The following is a 19,620-nucleotide window of genomic DNA, read 5'->3' on the forward strand; positions in this document are numbered from 1 at the left end:
AATATATTCTAATAATATATTTGTGTATATATCTATATCTATCTATCTATCGATCTATCGATCTATCGATATATATATATATATATATATATATATATATATATATATTTTTTTTTATATTCTTATTCTTATATTTAGGGTGTTTATTGGCATGAGTTAGGGGAGGTGTTAAAATATCTTAACGATACTAAAAGCCAGACGATATTTGTGACCTTTTTGACTTAATAGAAAAATTCCGACCAGGTGCCTCAAAGTGTTTCAAGTGTTGATTTAGTTGCTCTGTCAAAGTGATGGCTGTAAAAACTGCTGCCGCCTAGCAGTTGGGGTTTGAGTTGCACCACACAAAAGAAACATAGTAAACGATTGCGTGTAAAATCTCATTAAAAATACTGATACACTGCTTTTAAATATTGACGCAGTATCATATCAATATTTCAGTGTCAATATTTTCTTACAGTCCTTATATTAATGTAATATCGGTAAATATCGGTTATTATTGATATTAGTATTGGATATCGATATCAGCCCGCCTTTTCATATCGTTGCATCCCTTGTGTAAGCCATGACACCAAAATACCTTTCATCATTATACACAATCATAAACTTGCATAGGCGACGTAGGGTAAATTAAATCAAATGTAGACGCCCACAAATTAATTTTAATTAACAGAAAAGAGTTTTTCCAGAAACCTCAATGAACAAAGAACATTTATGTGTTCTTATTCAGCTGACAATACACACACAACACACACAACCTCCAATTCATCTAACCATCTACTTTCCTCACTTCATGCACCCGTGACCACTATCAGCCATGCTTTGTACCTGTCAAGTGATGTCCTTTTCCTTGTGCCCAGATCCCTGCTTCGCTACATGAGAGCTCTCACATCAAAGCTCCGTGTTGCTCCACACGCACAGATGAAACACCCTCTCACTCCAGCCGCCTCTGTCCCCGCTCCTGCACATTAGACACATTTCATTTCATTACAACGCTGGAAAAATAGAGGTGCCGCTGTCTTGAAGGGGCATCTTATTTACTTTCAGTCATACTTGTGCACTCACCGAGGTGCAGGCAGACACACTGTGAATCAGCTGTTTTCAATAACCTGACTAAAAGGCAACGTTTTAGTAGAGGAACGGCAATGGCGTTCAACCAAAGCCAACGTTAGCATAGTCTCTGTGTTTTGCAGTTTTCAATTAATAATAAAAACATGTGGCGTTTATGTTGGATTTATTTATTTTGTGCTGATGTCTTGGACATATTCATTTTAATTTTGAAGAACCTTGCACTGGCGAGTGAAAGTTTTTTTGTTTTGTTTTTTTGTTAAAAATGACAAAACAAGCCTCGGTTTCCGTAGCAGCAGCACTCTTTGTTGTGCTATCTGATGTTGGACAGGCCGACAAAGGAGAGCTAAGGAGCGTCCAGAGCCAGTGTGGTGAGGGTCGAGGTGTCCCCCCCTTAGAGGGGCTGGGGTGACCCTCTTGACCGCTGGCCCCAGGGCAGGGTCTCAGTATGGTAGTGGCACAGGGGCATACATAGGGCATGGGAAGAGACTTAGCCGCGTACTACAACAGAAAGACAAGATTGACCTGCTGCTAGAGAACTGTGTGTGTCTATTTTATCTGACACAGTGTGTATGTATAGGACAAAGGCAGTGTTAAGCAACGCTAGCAGTGTGTGTGAGCGAGAGATTTAATGGTGTAAAAGAAGCAGGGTGACCCAAAGTTTGTAATGGACATCTGTGAAGGATTCACACTTTGACAGCACATCACCAAACAAAGATCAGATTATGGAGGGGGGTTGAGTTAACAGTTAGCTAGAGCTACAAAGACGGACTGAGTCGACCCTAAATAGGGTGTATGGCAGATGTATTTAAATGTTAAATTATAAAGATTGTGATCAAGAACAAAACGTTGGTGGGAAAACTTTAAAGGAAGGCGTACTGCTCGTAGTTGGAAAGGCATGTTTTCTATCTTTAATGTTTTGTTTTTCTCAGGTTTGTCTTTAAGATATACCACAACAAGTGTTTACAGATTTGTACGATCTTTTGAGGTATTTAGTATTAATAAAAATATGGTTTTATAAACATATGAATGGTTGGATTTGCTCAAATGTCTACGGAAACATAAGCTACAACTTGCCCAGTTTGATTGATGCAGAGAAGAATGGTAGTAGGAAGTGACCAGACAGCGAGAGCAGGGTTGTCCTGACACCATCGCAGGCCTCTCAGTGTTCCAATGAATGATGGCTTCCGACACTGAGGTGATCTCGCTGGCCTGGCTCCTCCAGACTAAGCACGCCAGTAACATTGCTTGCCTTTACAGCAATGTTCTTCTGGGTGACTGGATCGCTGAAAGGGTTAGCACTGTTAGGTTTATAATCAGATGTATTTGCTTTTCTGAAGGACGAGCTATAGGCCATAGCACGAGGACGTTAATGGCTAGGACCTGGGGATACTGGTCTAAAAATCCGGGTAGAGTAAAGGGTTAGGTTAAGGCTAAATGTGCTTGAAGGCCACAGGGTTCACATCAGAACACGTGCATCAGTTGTGCTAAACTATTAACTTTTGCCCCTTGCAAACCGGGATTAGGGCGAAGGAAAGCTGAAGAAAAGGTGACGGTGGGACGTGTGAGCAACGTTTTGGTGAGCGTTTGTCCAAATAATGCATCTCCAAAAACTATGACTCATTTATATTGTCTGCTTTTGTTGTCTGGATTGTGTTGACTATGGTTTAATACAGAGTTTGTTAGGTAGTGTACCACATTGACTAGAGAAAGTGTTTTCTTCCATTAGATTTACTTTGATTTTCTCTATTGATTCACTACATGCAAGTGGTCACACACTCGCATCAGCCTTGGAAAGAGTTCTTCATGTGTGTAAATTTAACACATTTTTTAATCTGACATCGTCGCCACTGGCTTAACCAGCCTTGTCAGTTATTTTTTCAGACCACCACCAGTGGGCAGTGGCACAAAGCAAGTGTGTACTGGGCTGTGTTACATCTCTGGTTTCTCAATTCCTTCCCTGTCAGTGTTTGTCTTATCATTTTAATATCCATCCGTCTTCCCTGCGCTCCTCTGCTCTCCCTTAGTTCTTTTACGTCAGGTAATTTATTTGCTGTAATGCCTGCTTGTGTGTTTGAACTTAAATATTTGTGTGCAGATGTCTCTGTGATGTTGGTTCATTAAGTCTTCATTAAGCCCTTCTAATAGATTTCCATCCAACCTCACTCTTGGTGTGCAAACACCATTTTCATTTAAATTACAAACGATTTGCCTAACAACCTTAGATAATAATAATAATAATAATAATAATAATAATAATAATAATAATAACAATAATAAATAAAATAATAATTATTATTATTATTGTAATAATACATCACAGTTTGAAAATATAAAAATGTGTGAGTTTTAGGCTTTCTAAAAAAAAACCTTCCCTTCTTCCTCTATAAGTGAAAATTATTTTCTAGAATATAATGCGATTATATTTTTTGATTACAAATGTGTATATATGAGGGAGAGCCCCAGATCTGTTTGACAGGAAGTGAGAACAAGATTAATTTTACAATATTAATAAGTGAGAAAGTGTCGTTTTGCTGTTCGAGCCAGTTTGCCTTTGTCAACACACGGCAGGTGCTAAGAAAAAGGGTGTGCGGCAGGTTTGATGTCAGTCAGCACAGGAACACACACACACACACACACACACACACACACACACACACACACACACACACACATGCTGTGTCAACGAATCACAAGCACATCGTGTTAACACTTATTAAGGAAGATAAGATGTGCTGCCATGAGAGGACAGTGTGTGTGATGGAGAGAAAGCTGAGTAACATCTCCTGAAGGTCCTTTTGCATTCCTGACATACTCCCACTGTGTATTTTTGAATGGTGTGTGTGTGTGTGTGTGTGTGTGTGTGTGTGTGTGTGTGTGTGTGTGTGTGTGTGTGTGTGTGTGTGTGTGTGTGTGTGTGTTTGCTCAGGCATGCACTCATAATAAGTTTCTGCTCTCATATAAGTTTCACGTTTACTGGTGTGTGTACGTGTGTGTTCACAATGGAGGCTGTGTGGAAAAAGGACAGCAAAGTGAAACAGGAATCCATCTATTTCCTGCTTTTTTCAAAAGGCTTGGGACAATAAACAGAGTTAATTAAAATGGGTTCAGAGTTGAAAAAGTCACTTGGTTCAGAAGAACTTCCTTTATCTCCTCTATATACTTTTACTAATGTTAATGTTTCTTCCTGAGAGATTTTTTCCCTCAAATATTTTCCGTTTTTATTCAAATTCCAAGGCTTGTTTCTCATTTTAAACCTTTACATCTGACTAGAAGAGTTTTAACTCATGCACAAACACACACAGACACAGATATGCATGCGTTTGCAGCTAACCGTGTGTGTGTGAGAGAGATGGAGGGATCGATTGGGTTTGATATTAAGTGACACGGCCTTTGGAGTCACTAAATGCTACTCACTGACTGAAAGTACTACTGCTGAATTCCAATCCCCAGTTTCTTCTCAGGCCTGTCTCTGCAGTGACACTTTCTCCTTTATCTCATTCACTGCCCTTTATTTCAGTCTGGATTTGCATCTTTTCCTTCAATCTTGTAAGATTCAGTGTCTTTTAAATGATGTGACACTTTTATTTGCTCATTGATGCGCTCATCCTCACGGATCATGATCAATGCCATCAAATTATGGAAAAAGGAACATTTCTGTGTATTTAATAAAATGTTTTTGTTAATAATTTAAGTGTCCTTATAACTGTAATTGAATGTATGACACCCAAACAAAAATGAAATCTTACTATTGTGACAAAAAAATCTGCATATAAGTTATTAATATTCTATTAAAAAATAGAAATGATGAAATATATAAATAATTGTACTACTTTTTTATTAGTATTGTGTCTGATAAAGAGCTAGAAACAGATCTATACTTACATATATTAGTAAAAATAAATTCAGACAGCAGCTGATTGTTTCCCTCTAATAAACCAACTCGTGTCGTATCTGTTTCAGGAGGGATTTGGCGTGGTGGTGCTCAACCCCAACTTGAACTACTTAGAAGTGGAAAAGGCACCAAAGTCGTCACCCTCCCACCCCCCCGCCGAAGTCTCCGATGAACCGGCTGAAAAGAGGGAGCGCAAAGACGAGCAAGAGGGCAAGAAGAAAAGAGAATTTTATGAGAAATACCGTAACCCACAGAAGGAGACTGAAACCGAGCGCATACCTATACGGGTAAGTTGGAGAGATGTAAAGATGCAGAGACGGAGAGATGGCATGGAGGAAATGTGGACAGCTGGACAGAAATGACAGAGTGACTGATGTTTGGCAAAAACAAGAAACGATGGTGTAGGTGGACAGAACAACTGTCACGGGGTTGTAGCAGAAGGTAGGAAAGAGGGATTTGTGGCTAAATTTAATAAGTGGTGAGAAGATGAGTGGAGGAGATGGAGGAGATGAAGAAAGGGAGGCAAAAATATGTTAGGTGATTAGGGATGAAGGGAGGATGGAAGGCAGCGGGAGAAAGAGAGGCTCTTGTGTGGTCAGCCTGTGTGTGAAGAGGTTGGCCGTACTCCAGTCGCCTCTCAGTGAGCAAGTGTTAACCACATGGCTTCCTCCCTCTCTCCCTCTTCCCCTCCCTTTTTCTCTCCCTCTTTCAGATGAAGGGCTGGTCAGTGAAGCACTGGCCCAACACTCTTGTTGACCACTGGGATTTTTATCTCCAAAACACACACTCTGCAAACACACTGCAACATTCTTATCTGCTACACTGACCGTATGCACTCTAATCATGCGCACGCACACACACACACACACACACACACACACACACACACACACACACACACACACACACACACACACACACACACACACACACACACACACACACACAGACGCAGACTCAAGGCACCTAGCTAAGCCAGTTTACCTTGCGGTCAAACAAAGGAAATGACTCATTAATCTACTTTCATTGTCAAAATAAATGTGACGAACAATGAAAGCAACGCTGCCCTCATCAAAGAAGACATCCTGTGTTTCAGTTTTTCCATCAAAGTTTTAGAAAAATTCTGATTTTTGTGTCTTTTTGAAAAGAAACCACATCCATCAAATCATTTTTGTTCTTTCCGGTCGTTTCACATAACACGATTTTTAAAATTTAGCGTCAAAGTATTGAGTAAATATACAGTAATTGTGTGTGTGTGTGTGTGTGTGTGTGTGTGTGTGTGTGTGTGTGTGTGTGTGTGTGTGTGTGTGTGTGTGTGTGTGTGTGTGTGTGTGTGTGTGTGTGTGTGTGTGTGTGTGTGTGTGTGTGTGTGTGTGTGTGAAAGACGTCACTCTCTGGTTTGTGACAGGAGCTAGGGTTGCTGTGGGACTAACAGGCTGTGTGTTAACTGTCAACGCAGGCTTTTTTAAAATTTTCTCACCCCCTGGCAATACCTTCATACACACTTTAATAAGTCATAATTTGCCGCAGCAGCATCTGTCTTTTCATGTTCTTCACATGAGAAATTTACTCCACACTATCTGATATTAGGTTTTTGGTAGACGATCATCATGTCACGCAGTCCCTGCATTTACTGCCATGTTGGAAATCTGGAAAATCAAGCAAGGAAAAAAAAAAGATTTCTCTTTATCGTAGGATCTGAAAATATCGCCGTTATGTTTGTGGTGAGAGTTAATTCACTCATTCTGATGTGCTTCCCTGCTACATTCCTACTGATTTTAAGCTATGTTTTGCTTATTAAATGTAATTACTGAAGCAACAGAATGCCTTCATCATGTGTCACATCTCACTCACATTTACAGCCTCACCTCAGCTGTCGGTCTTTTGCACTCTGCAGTCATCCGTCATCGTCGCAACTTCTGCTTGGTGAAATTGGCTGCTTGTTTACCACGAGTGCATGTTTAACTTTCATTATGGTACATGTATTACATATGCCTTCAGAAGCCATTTAATGGAGGACAAAGGTGTATTTTAAAGGGTGTTAAATGTTGCAGCAAAAGAGCTCTGGACGCACACCTGTTAAGATTTATTCTTATTGTGTGTTTTTGCATTAAGAGGACGGTTTGATGGAGTTCCATTTAGGGTCAGCATATTGTGTTGTGTTGTGATAAACATTTTATCGTCTCCCCTGTATTGTGGTAAATAACAACCTCCTCAGCAGTAGCTCAGGAGGTTGAGCGGGTTGTCCGGTAATCAGAAGGTTGCAGGATTGATCCCGGCTCCAGACAGAATTCTGCTGTTGTGTCTTTGGGCAAGACACTTAACCCAACTTGCCTGCTGGTGGTGGTCGGAGGGACCAGTGGGCTCAGCAGCTATGCCTCTGTGTGCCCCAGGACAGCTGTGGCTACATTGTAGCTCATCACCATCAGTGTGTGAATGGATGAATGATACACTGTAGTGTAAAGCGCTTTGGAGTCTTCTGACTCTGAAAGGTGCTATACAAGTGCAGGTCATTTATCATTTATCATAACATATTGTTTCCCATGTGTTGTAATATATATTGCATGATTCCCACTGTATAGTGATACAATATATATATATATATATATATATATATATATATATATATATATATATATATATATATATAGTATCATCTCCCCTGGGTTGTGATAAATATCGTATCACCAGATTCTTACCAATAAACACACGCTTGTTTGACAGACTTCTTTATATAAATGTTACTTTGACTTTAAATCACTTCTTTACAAGCATGTTGTGTTTATAGAAATAATGGAAAGTTAAATCTGCATTCCAGCTCCGCTGAATTTACCAATGATTGTAAAAGGAAGTGTGCTTTAATGGATTGGCTCTCATATTGTTGTTTTTTTTACTGAGACAGTGTATCGTGTAAATACGCTGACTAAGCTCAACATTGAATTACATGTAATCTAATTTAAAATCAAATATAATTTAGCTTGTGTTTTTGAGTTATTTCTATATTTTTATTTTCATGTATTAGTGTGCTGGGTCCTTCTGTTTATTGAGCTCTTCAGTGGCATTACCAGTGTGGGAATTATATTTTTTACAAGTAGGGATGCTCCAATCCGATCACGTGATCGGAAATCGGTCCCCATCACGGGATTTTTGAAAGAATAGCGATCGGGAGAAATAAATTAGATTTAACCTTTTAAAACAATAAACATGATTTTTTAAAATTCATCCTGAGGTAGAGATTTTCAAATGAAATAAAAATGGCTTAGTTTTAATTCCAATAAGATCCTCTACACCAATATTATTAGTTTCTTGTACGAAAACAACCCGGTAATGTCACTCAACTTACAGCAGGCAGAGACTCCAAAGTGCAGCTGTTAGCAAGCAGGCTAACGCACAGCTAACGTCTCCTCAGGAGAGCTAAAATGTCTTCAGCTTAGTGATAATTTAAGACGCACAGAGAAGGCAGAGCTTCAGCCACTTGTATTGTGTGCAGACTGGGCATATGACATGCTGGAAAGGACACAGCTCCAAGATCCGCTGCCTTCGAACAAACTGCTTTTGCCGTTGGCTTTTCCCTTCGGGCCTCGACAGAGCTAATCACTGGTTTCCTTTAATTCCCAGTTTGCCTCCAACAGTCTCAGTCCACAGTGAAGTCAAACAAAAAGGCAGAGCCAGCCGACAGAGAAAGATATGCTAATAAACAAAGAGAAATTGCCAACAGACTGCAAAACGTCGAGGTTTCTAGTTCTCTTGCAGCACCGGGGCTACACGCTGAGCTACAGGTGTTATGAAGGGAAAAGTTATAAATTCTTAACATAAACACGTTTTTTAGTGTACTTTCCAAATAAGTGAAAGTGAAACTTAAATGAACATTTGGATCTGTTTTCTTCTTACTTTTATACTTTCCTGAAAAGCATCGGATCAGGACTCGGTTTCGGCATAAATCAAATGACTCAGAATCGGATTGGGAACCAAAAAATACATAAAAAACAGGGGCCTCATTTATCAAGCTTGCTTACGCACAAAACGGGATTGGAAAACTGCGTGAGCAACTTTCCACGCAAACTTTGGGATTTATGAAAGAAAACTTAGCGGAACAATGTGCGCAACTTTAAGTTGACTAAGGCACCTGGCTTACGCACATTTTGGACATAGAGAGGACCTGCAGTGCTGCTGCTGAGAAGGATACAATTATGAAATCCTGCAGCTTGTACTGCTTCGTTTTCACACAGACCCCTGATCAGAACATCCCTATTTCCAAGCAAATATTTTACTAACCTTCAGTAAGCCATGGAATATCAGTCATGTGCCATCCCGTAATCATGTATGGATCCTCCCATAAACGTGTATGGATAAGGTCAAAAGTTTGGAGCCTGTCACTGCTTTGTTTAAAGCTTTGGGGTCTCATTTATCAAACATTGCGTAGAATCCTTACTAAAACCGTACTTAAGCTCAGCAAAAAAAAAGTACTTATGCCAAGTAGGTTTGTGATGTATCAAACATGGACACGCACAGCTGCACGCAATTTCCGCTTCATAAATCGGAGACTAATGAGAAAGTTTCTCAGCTGCATTTTAGTCACATCCCGCCCTCACCACGCCCACTTACTGTCATAAATAGTCAGTGCAAAGTGCCTTGTGGATCTCATGCATATACATAAGCCGGATTTTGCAGCGCTCCGCCAATGACATGGTGACCGTAGATCAAGGCAGATCAAGGAAGCGCAATTTCACAGAAGCAGAAATTGAGGTACCTGTGGGTGAGGTGGAGAAATGAAAGGAAGTGCTTTTGCAAAGCAAATTAGAGAAAATCCACGGAGTGGCACAGCGTTGCTGAAGCCGTCAATGTTGTGAATTCTTCTGAGAGATCTGTGGCGGACATAAAAACATGGTCCAATCGGGATTCGATCGTCAGACTTCCGGGTGAAAGTCACGCGCGCTAACCAGTCACCCAAACGGAGATTTCCCCTGTACAAGTAGCCAGGGTGCATGATCAATCGGGTCACAGTGACAGAACGCTTACACTGTCTCAGACGCATGACATTCTGTCTCAATCTGTCCCCCTGCTGATATTCTGCATTCCGTATGTTGTGCATCAGGCTGTGTGTGTGTGTGTGTGTGTGTGTGTGTGTGTGTGTGTGTGTGTGTGTGTGTGCATGCATGCGCATACGCGTGTGGGGGGTCTTGTTCTGTGTGAAAACAAAGCAGTACAAGTGATAATGCTGCAGGATTTCATAATTGTATCCTTCTCAGCAGCAGCACTGCAGGTGCTCTCCATGTCCAAAATGTGCGTAAGCAAGGTGCCTTAGTCAACTTAAAGTTGCACACATTTTTCTGCTAAGTTTTCTTTCATAATCCCTAAAGTTTGCGTGGAAAGTTGCTCACGCAGTTTTCTGACCCTGTTTTGTGTGTAAGCAAACTTGATAAATGAGGTCCCTGGACAGTTAAATTGTTGGTGTGTTGAACACAAATAAATTACTAAAAGAAATATACTGTTAGACAGAATTACTTTGCTTATTAGTAGATGTCCTTTTAAAGCAACTGCAACTTAGAAGTTCCCAATTGAAACCACTTGAATTCAGCTTTTGATGCACTTTTATTCTGCTAAAATTCTGAAATTCCCTCCAGTTTCTTAGCATCTACATTCTTCTTCTCTGGGTTTCTGGTTTATTACCTCTTCTTATTTCACTTTTATAAAGCTGAAGCAGAGCTTTTGGCATCAGAATGCTGCATGTGCAGATATTAAATTTAGTTTTTTTCACCATCTTTTGATTAAATGGCATCCAAAGTAACCGTAGCATGTGCTTTAGCTACCAACATAAATATTTTTTTTTGCCCTTTTAGGTCATTACTTGTTCGAACAAAAATGAACTCTAGCTCCATTTTACCGTAAAAACAATCTGGCTGCACATTAAACAAACTTTTTTAAAATAAAGTAATACAAATTAAATTTTGGATCGGGAGTAAAAGAAAATATACATTTTATGTATTTATTGTTAAAATATATATCCTGTTTAAAGTTACTTTTTGCATTGTTTTGGGTAGAAAGAGTTAGCAGTTTACTTTCTGTTGGGGCTACTTGAAGTTTGACCTTCGACCCTAAACTGAGAGGGATGCTTTTTTATTGTTCACTCCTCCTTCTCCACTGTGTTACTGCCTCTGTTGATCCTAGAGTAAAGTGTCATGTCCTTACACACACACACACGCATGCATGCACGCACGCACGCACGCACGCGCGCACACACACACACGTTGGCAGACAATTGAGACGATGCAAAATTCAAAGACATGCTGATATTCTGTGTTCTTGCATCTGTATCCTCTAGCTCAGTCTGGGTAGGTGGTGGATTAAATCAAACCTCTTTAGCAAAGCTGTTTTTATCTGCATTTTTTTTTCCCTGTTGGAAATCGCATACAGAAACACACTCATGTTTCATTTCATCACACCTCACACTCTAACCCCCACAGAGATCCTGGACCACCTGTACACAACTGTTCAGAAATAAACACAAACTACATTTACAAACTTCCTAATGTACACAAAAATACCTAAACTAACCTTTCTTAGGGTGGATCTAAACCCAAACTCATACAGTATATTCACAGACAAAGAAGGATGTAAATGTACACACAAACACACAGGAACCCACTGATGGAGTTGAGTTGATTAATACACTTCCTTACACACATTAATAAGATGTTAACTGCTTTTAGGATCTGTACTTTTTAGCCCTGGGTTCATAGTGTGCAACCTCTCAACCTCACCTAATCGCTCTCCTCTCTTCATCTCCAGATCCCACAGCACCCGGCCATGTTTAGGGGGATAATGGCAGAAGAGAAGAGAGAAAAGAGGGAGGGCATGGGGAGGCATGGATGGATAAAAAGTCTGATCGGAGGAACGTTGATTAGGATGGGGATGGGAGGGGATTGGGGTTGGAGGGGGGTGGGCACTGTCTCAGCACTTAGCCATATAGAAGTTTGGGAGTTCACTTTACTCTGAATTTTAGCAGTAATCCAGTTAGCTATTTTCTGTCAGCCAAGCGGAGGAATGGCAGGAACAAAAGGCACATTCATGGGCTTAAGAAGCTTCCAAAGAGTTCACCCAAGGCTGGTTGGCTGGGATTAGGCCAGCAGGCCCTGGAAAGAAGAAGGGGAAAAACGAGCAAAGAGGACAAAAAACAGAGCTTTGCCTTTCTTCAGGCACCACTTATTTTTATAAATGACTAAAATACTTTTCCTTTTATTTTTCTCTTTTTTAAAAAGCATTTCTACTTTCAGCCTTGCTGCTTTAATTGATGGATGATCATCATTTTTTTATTTACTGTAGAATGTTATAGAAACTGATTCTTCCATCCCTTTGCTTCGACTGTTTTCAGCTTCACTGCAACTTCAACAATAAAAGAACAGAAAAATGTCAATGAAGGACAAACCAGAGCTCTCTTATTACCTAATGATGCTGTGTGTGTGTGTGTGTGCGCGTGTGTGTGTGTGTGTGCGTGTGTGTGTGTGTGTGTAAGGCTTAGACATCAGAACATTCATCTCCAAATAGCTGTACCCATCATCACTGGGCTGCACAGGCCCTTGTTTACGTCTGTGTTTGAGCCAATAGTGTTTGCGTTCCTAAGTGGAAGTTTAAATGTGTTAAGGAACAGACATTGCCTTATTGTTGTTTTCGGTGTTTCTTTGTGTGACAGGAATTCTTCGCTTTGTCACCCTCACTTCTGTGACCCAACCTGTGGCCCACGGGCAATTATACAGTCACTTTATTTGACCTTTGACTTTCCGTCTTGACAATAAGTACAGCTCAGCATTCCAAAGGACAGGTAGGAACTTGATTAACCTCTGAACCTGGTCAAAGGAGAGGTCAATGACCAGAACTAGAAGGCAGCTAACTTCCTTGCTGCAGAGAACAAATTGGCTAGATGCCATTTTTCTTGTAACTTGGTGTGTGTTTAATGAGTTTTGTTTGCATGGGTGTTTTAAATACAACCCAAGTTGTTGTATGTTTGCATGTTAAGGTTGTCTCATGTTGGAGTTCAATACATAAATGAGCATGTTAGGCTTCTGAAAGTTTCCAAGTGTTTTAAAGCTTTCCCGAGAAGGCATCTGACGGAGTGCAGAGCATCTGTTCATGCACGCGCGTGTGTGTGTGTGCGCGCGCGTGTGTGTGTGCACGTGTGTGCATGCGCACGTGTGTGTGTGCATGCAGTTGTGTGTTTAACCAATGCAGAACCGGTGTTGTCCATCCCAGATCTCTGCTCCCAATCTTCCAGTCAGGTCAACCATCAAACACTTCCATCCTGTCCTCCCTCACACCTCCCTACCCACTGAGCTGCCTGCGTCTCTCCCTCTCTCCCTCTCTCTCTCTCTCTCTCTCTCTCTCTCTCTCTCTCTCTCTCTCTCTCTCTCTCTCTCTCTCTCTCTCTCTCTCTCTCTCTCTCTCTCCCTCTCCCTCTCCCTCTCTCTCTCTCTCTCTCTCTCTCCCTCTCCCTCTCTCTCTCTCTCTCTCTCTCTCTCTCTCTCTCTCTCTCTCTCTCACACACAGACACACACACTCACACGCACAGCCCTTGGGGTCATCCTGGAACAAACACTGCCTTGTCTGCCTGCCCGCTCTCTTTTGCCTTATGTCAATTAATGACTTGCAGTAATTTCACCTGACAATCCGGGCGGCAGCGAGAGGCTAGCCGAGATGTCACAGCGATGACCTCTCTGGCTCACAGACGCTCTTTTCTAATAAAGAATCTCACAAACCCACAGCAACTTCCTTTGTACTTTGTTAATGAGTTATTGATTTGAAACAATGCCCTGGCAAATATTGTCAGAGCAGAGTGACCCAGCCAAGGTCATGCTATTTTATTGTATACAGTCTGTGCACGCTAATCTGCAGGCGGTATAACATATACGCTGAGGGTTTGCTTCGCTCTCTCTTTCCTCACGTCACTCTCTCACTCTTCCTTCCACTGTATATTCCTTCCTTGCTAAGTCAAATAACACACACCTACACATACATTTCTCCATCTTTCTCCATCACACACACGCACACACACACACACACACACCTAGTTACCTCCCTCTTGTTAGTCTTGCACATGTTTTTCACCTCATTCTCCCTTCTCTCTGTCTCTTTCTCACATCATTATATTCCCAATTCTCCATAGGTGCTATACCTGCTAATTACCCACAATGCCACAGTCATTATTTTTCCATCTCTGCCGCTAATTTGCTCCATACCTTCCTTTCCCCCTGCTCTAGCGGACCCATCAGCTCCCAGACAGCTTCCAGCTCGCCTGAGCTCTCCGTCTACCTTTAAAGACTGGAAAGAATGAAACAAATATGAGGGGAAGAAAAAAAAAAGGGAAGGAGCGAGAGGAGAAGGAGATGGCAAAGGACTACATGTCCCAAACATTGATTAGAATGCAATTGCAAACAGGTGTCTTACAGGACCAGTTTTAATTGTACGCAGAGAGACAAGAATGCAGTTGTGCATAAACAAACACAAACTACCTCTTTGCTGATATCCATCATGTAATTACCTGCATTGCTTATTTAATTTCTAATCATTAGGCCAAATGAAAACAATCTTGTTCCGTGCTGAGCTTGACATATTAAAGACTGTAGTGACTGAAGCTGCTAGTTGCTGTACTCAGTGTGTGGCCTGAGCACACGAGGGGACTGAGAGATAGGTCAGCCAGTTTATGTGTGTGCGTGCTCGTGTGAAAACGAGTGAGTCAGTGAGAGAACGAACTTCTGCGTGGTCTAAATAATTTTGTTCTATCTCTTACTTGACTCAGGGGTAATAGTTTCACATGATTTTATCACTTTTGATTCATACTTCAGCTCTCACTCTAACACCCTGAAACACTTAGCAGCGTTTTTATAAGATTGGAACCAGCACTGCCCCAGCAGAACCGTCCAGCGCCAATAAAGTTGTTTAGGGATCCCGTGACACTGTCTTGACACTTTTGGCTCCTCCTGAAAGGGTTGGAAAACAGTGCAAAATGTATAATGGCTCTCATCCACTGGATGCTTTCCGGTCCATATTGCTCACAATCTTCCTCGACATCCCAACTGCCTCAGCTGTTTTCTGAAGTCTTCTGTCTTTTAGGTGGCTGGGGAGGAGGAGGAGAAAGGAGAGCGGGGAGGACTGAATTGGTTGTTTGTCAAACTGTGTGTAGATGATGTTAGAATCATTGTTTCCTGCGCTGGTTAAACACTGGGTTTATGTTGGCAAAAAGGCTGGTATTCTGGCTCCTGTGCACTATTCCTTTGCTCTCTTCTCCCTGTTTCTCATTACAGGCAAGAACACGGGGCAAACATTAGAACGGACTACTTCTGAGAAAAAGAACAGGAGATTGTGTGCATTTACTTTGTGAGGAAGTAATGGAGCTTATTTGTGTGTGTGTGTGTGTGTGTGTGTGTGTGTGTGTGTGTGTGTGTGTGTGTGTGTGTGTGTGTGTGTGTGTGTGTGTGTGTGTGTGTGTGTGTGTGTGTGTGTGTGTGTGTGTGTGCGCGTGTGCGCGCACAAGTGCACGCCAAGTTTTTACAGAATAAAATTAGACTGCAATGGAAAGACAAAATATTATAGACGTCTTCAAGATGCATTCAGTGAAGAACTCGCAGATTTTACCACATAGTCAGTGTTCTTCTCATGGCGTGGCAGCGACGTGGCTAAATTCCTTTTCATGCCCTTTGATTCCCTTTGTGCAATGTTAATGAGTATAATGCTTTGAGTATCATTAAAGAAATTTCATTAAAGGCTTTACTCATTTTTAAAGACTGGTGATCTTTAGCTATCATCTTCTGAAGACCATTCAAAGGTGTGAAACTCATTTAATCAATACATTTGCAGTGGTCTCTAGTAGGAACGAATGCCTTGTAAGTTTTACTTGGGAGGCAAAAAACACCGGTGCACCATTTCCAGGAAATACAAGTGAGCCACATCACAGCTGAGCTTCAGATGGCAGGTTTTGGAATCTTATTTCCTGATACTTGGACATCTCGCCTTTGATTGGCTAACAGTAGGGATGTGTATTGGTGAAATTACTGCAATATGACACAATTCAATTCAAAAATACTTTATTAATCCCAGATGGAAATTGATTGCTGTAGTAGCTCAGAATAATAATAATAATCAAGTTGTCAAAGAGTTATTGTGTATTACAATGGCTGTTGGCAGGAAGGATCTCCAGTAGCGGTCAGTGTTGCAGCGAAACTGAAGAAGCCTCTGACTGAAGACACTCTTCCATTGTCAGACAGTCTTGTGAAGAGAATGCTCAGGGTTGTCCATAATTATCTTGATTCTCTGGATACATATCACAATAGAGGGGAGACAATACGATTTATCACCATATAATGTGATACATTCAGCCAGATGATATTAGAGATTTTTTAGACTGAATTTATTATAAAATAAAAATTCAATAAACAGTCCAAACTGATACGTAACTTGAGGAATCTGAACCATAAAAGAGGAATTTACATTTAAATGGTGAAAACAAAACACATTGCACACTGCTGCCAACTAGCGGTTGGTGTTTGAATTGCACCAAAACAAAAGAAAATACACAAATGTTTGCATGTAAATTCTTTCAAAAATTAGATAGACAGCTTTTGAATTTTCATATAATACCACTGGAAAAAAATCACGATATATTGCCATATCGATATTTTCTTACATCCCTAGCTAACAGCAACACGACTCTACCACTGACTCTATTAGCTCTGCAACGTTTATATTTTATCTCCACAAAAACACAAGTCTGAAGGAGCTTCTGCTGTGTGGTGTAGTTGCTAATGCTAACAGACAACTTCTACTAGCCGAGACATTCTCTGCTGTTTCCTGGTTTTTAAACCAACAACAGCCTTCCTCGTTGTGAGTCAAAATGGGTGAGTCCATGAATGTTAAGTGACAGTGTGACGTAGATCTGTCAGGCTTTTCTAATCCTGTTTCACCCTCTATTTTCTATCAGAAGCTAACACAGGAGACAGATGTAGGAGACTATTTTCATGTTCAGCCTGCAAAAAAAACTCATGACTGATTATAGTCAGAAATAAGATATAAAAAAATAGCTTATAATGTTTCACAACGAGTCTCGGTGACAAAAAGCCAGCTGAATTCAAAACAGAGTTTTAAAGTGTTTTGAAATGTTTGCAAGGGTTCTCCATTTTCTTGACTTGCGGTAAAATCACAAAACAACATATTGAACAATTTCTAAATTTATTCGGTCATCATGGGCATCTGGAACCCACCTTCAACCCTCCTCAGTTACATTTTCATGAGCCAGAAATTTTGAGATATTGAAAGATATTTGGAAGGGTTTGGCAACATATGCAACTAACTTCTGCCTGTTCTGACCAGTCCAAGGTGCAAGACACAATGTGCATGTTCTCTTGAACTTTTGTGTCTCCAAACGACTAACATCTTAGTTACCGGGACTGTCTGAGTTATATTTTAAAATTGTGTTTTCACTAAGAGGGTTTTATGGATCTCTGTAAATCCAGGAAACTTGTTCACAAACCATATCCCTCCTCAATTGTCCTTTGACAGTCATGATTGAAGGACGACAGCAACAGGTGCGCAGTGAGGTTTTGTTGAGGCTGGCAGATGCATGCACAATCAAACACGCGCACGCACACACGCACGCACGCACGCACACACACACACACACACACACACACACACACACACACACACACACACACACACACACACATGCCGACTGTGAGAAAATTCAGGAAAAAACAATAAACTTAGACAGCAGATGAGAGCTGGTGACAGGAAGCCGGTCTCGCAGGGAGGCATGTTTCACTTCAGCAAATTAACCTCGGGAAATAATTGCAGCAGTATGCTAATGTTGTTTAGATTATTCAGTACACTGCCATGCCAGGTAGTCAGTCATGCTGTTTCTGCTGCTGAGGGTATAAGCAAAGTTTGTGTGTGAAGAGGGAGTCAGGAGCGCATTAGCATCCTTTTTTGGAAAAGACATAAATCTGTAATAATCCCCAGAGATTAAACAAAGACATAGAAGCAGCAATTTACCTTATCATGGACCAAAAAAAGTACTATTTTGTAAGATGTACCATTGTGAGTATTTGTGCTAAGTCTGCAGCAGTTGTGATTGTGTTTGTGGAGCAGACACAACATTCACAGACTCTTCAAAGTGCAATAGCAAACCGGTGTCAGGCCTCGTCATTAAAGGGTGAGTGGAGTAGAGGACGGATGACGAGACAGAGGAGTGTGAAGAAAAACAGGAGGTTTTCATGACGAAGAAAGGGAAATAGATGGGGGGGCAGTGAGGAGAGGAGGCAGGCTAATGAAATGAACCTCACAGATAAATAGTGACGTGGAGGAGGAGAAAGAAGGGAGACTTCAAAGCACTTTGATGTCATAGCCTTTCAGACAGACAACTCTCCTTTAGCCAGCCACTCCGCACGTGCTGGAAAGCATACGTACACACACACACACACACACACACACACACACACACGCACGCACGCACGCACACACACACACACACAAGTGCTCAAGCCAGTGCACCTCGCAGAAGGGCAGGTCGTAGCAAAGTTGCCCGCTCTTGCATCACGGTCTATGAACTGAGCTCGGTGCTGACACTACAACCTCCTCATGCTAATCTGACACAAACACAAACATTCTGACAGCTTAATTTACTTCTAGACAAACACCGCAACAAAGTACACATCAGCACATTGTCAAATGCTACAAGCACACACACTCTTACACTCTGTTGCAGACGGTCAAAACGTATTCATCAATTCAAAATACAGCTTACTGTCATCTAAAAGTAAAGTTTAAACCTTATTTTATGTAATGTAAGTTTGTGCGTGTGCTTTACACTTTCTACTCAATTACCACCTTTAGGAGAGTGAAAGTTAAAGTAATTACCTTTCTGTTGTAATGCACTGTCTTATTAAAATGCAATCGCATTCATGGAAACTAGCAGTGCAGTCTCTGAAGAGACACCCTTTGTCCTTTACCTTATATTGCTAATTATTTGTTTTGAGTCACATTGAACAGTTTGACACTCAATTAACAGATGAGGCTCCATTCTCCATAGGCCTTGTGTTTGTTTATTTGAAGATATTATTTTTACATGCTTAGGTATGCTAATTAGTAGAATTGTGGGCACATGTGTGTGTGTGTGTGTGTGTGTGTGCGTGCGTGTGTGTGTGTGTGTGTGTGTGTGTTATCATGCTTGCATCCAGCTTGTCTACGATATAATGTTGATTTGGACCAGAAGATTCAGGTGTTCCCAGTCAGCGGTGCTTCATGTGTGGAGCTGCCTCTTGTGGGTTTGCGTTGTTGATTTCTATTGTGAACCAGACAGTTTGAAAGAAAATCAAAGCCAGAATCAATGTTGCAAGTTCATTAACGGTTGCCCTTTTCTGGCTGGTACTTTTTTTTACTATTGTTTATTGCAGCCCTGGATAAGCACTTACATCTTAGGTTAATTAAACGTGTCTTCTAGTTACATGATCCTGCGTGTCTTTGTGACTGAATACATACAGATGAGATTGATGAGAGTACATCGGCAGGTGTATCCTTTTGTCACTGGGTACATGTGTGTGTGTACCTGCGTGTTTTGTATCTGCCTGTTTTCATTTTGTGTTGCTTGATTTATCTTGTTTTTTCTTTGACCTTCC

At 41.0% G+C, this 19,620-nt stretch overlaps 1 protein-coding gene across 3 annotated transcripts in view; it reads left to right on the forward strand.

Moving 5' to 3' along the window:
• Positions 1-19,620, forward strand: part of arb2a (ARB2 cotranscriptional regulator A) — a 201,415-nt gene that overhangs the window by 93,994 nt on the left and 87,801 nt on the right. For all 3 annotated transcript variants that reach the window (XM_015972423.3, XM_015972424.3, XM_054731701.2), the window contains exon 7: positions 5,029-5,247. In XM_015972423.3, coding sequence (XP_015827909.1) covers positions 5,029-5,247 — 219 coding nt within the window. The remainder of the gene's footprint in view (positions 1-5,028; positions 5,248-19,620) is intronic.

The sequence above is a fragment of the Nothobranchius furzeri genome, chromosome 17, assembly GCF_043380555.1.
Source record: "Nothobranchius furzeri strain GRZ-AD chromosome 17, NfurGRZ-RIMD1, whole genome shotgun sequence".
Lineage (NCBI taxonomy): Eukaryota > Metazoa > Chordata > Actinopteri > Cyprinodontiformes > Nothobranchiidae > Nothobranchius > Nothobranchius furzeri.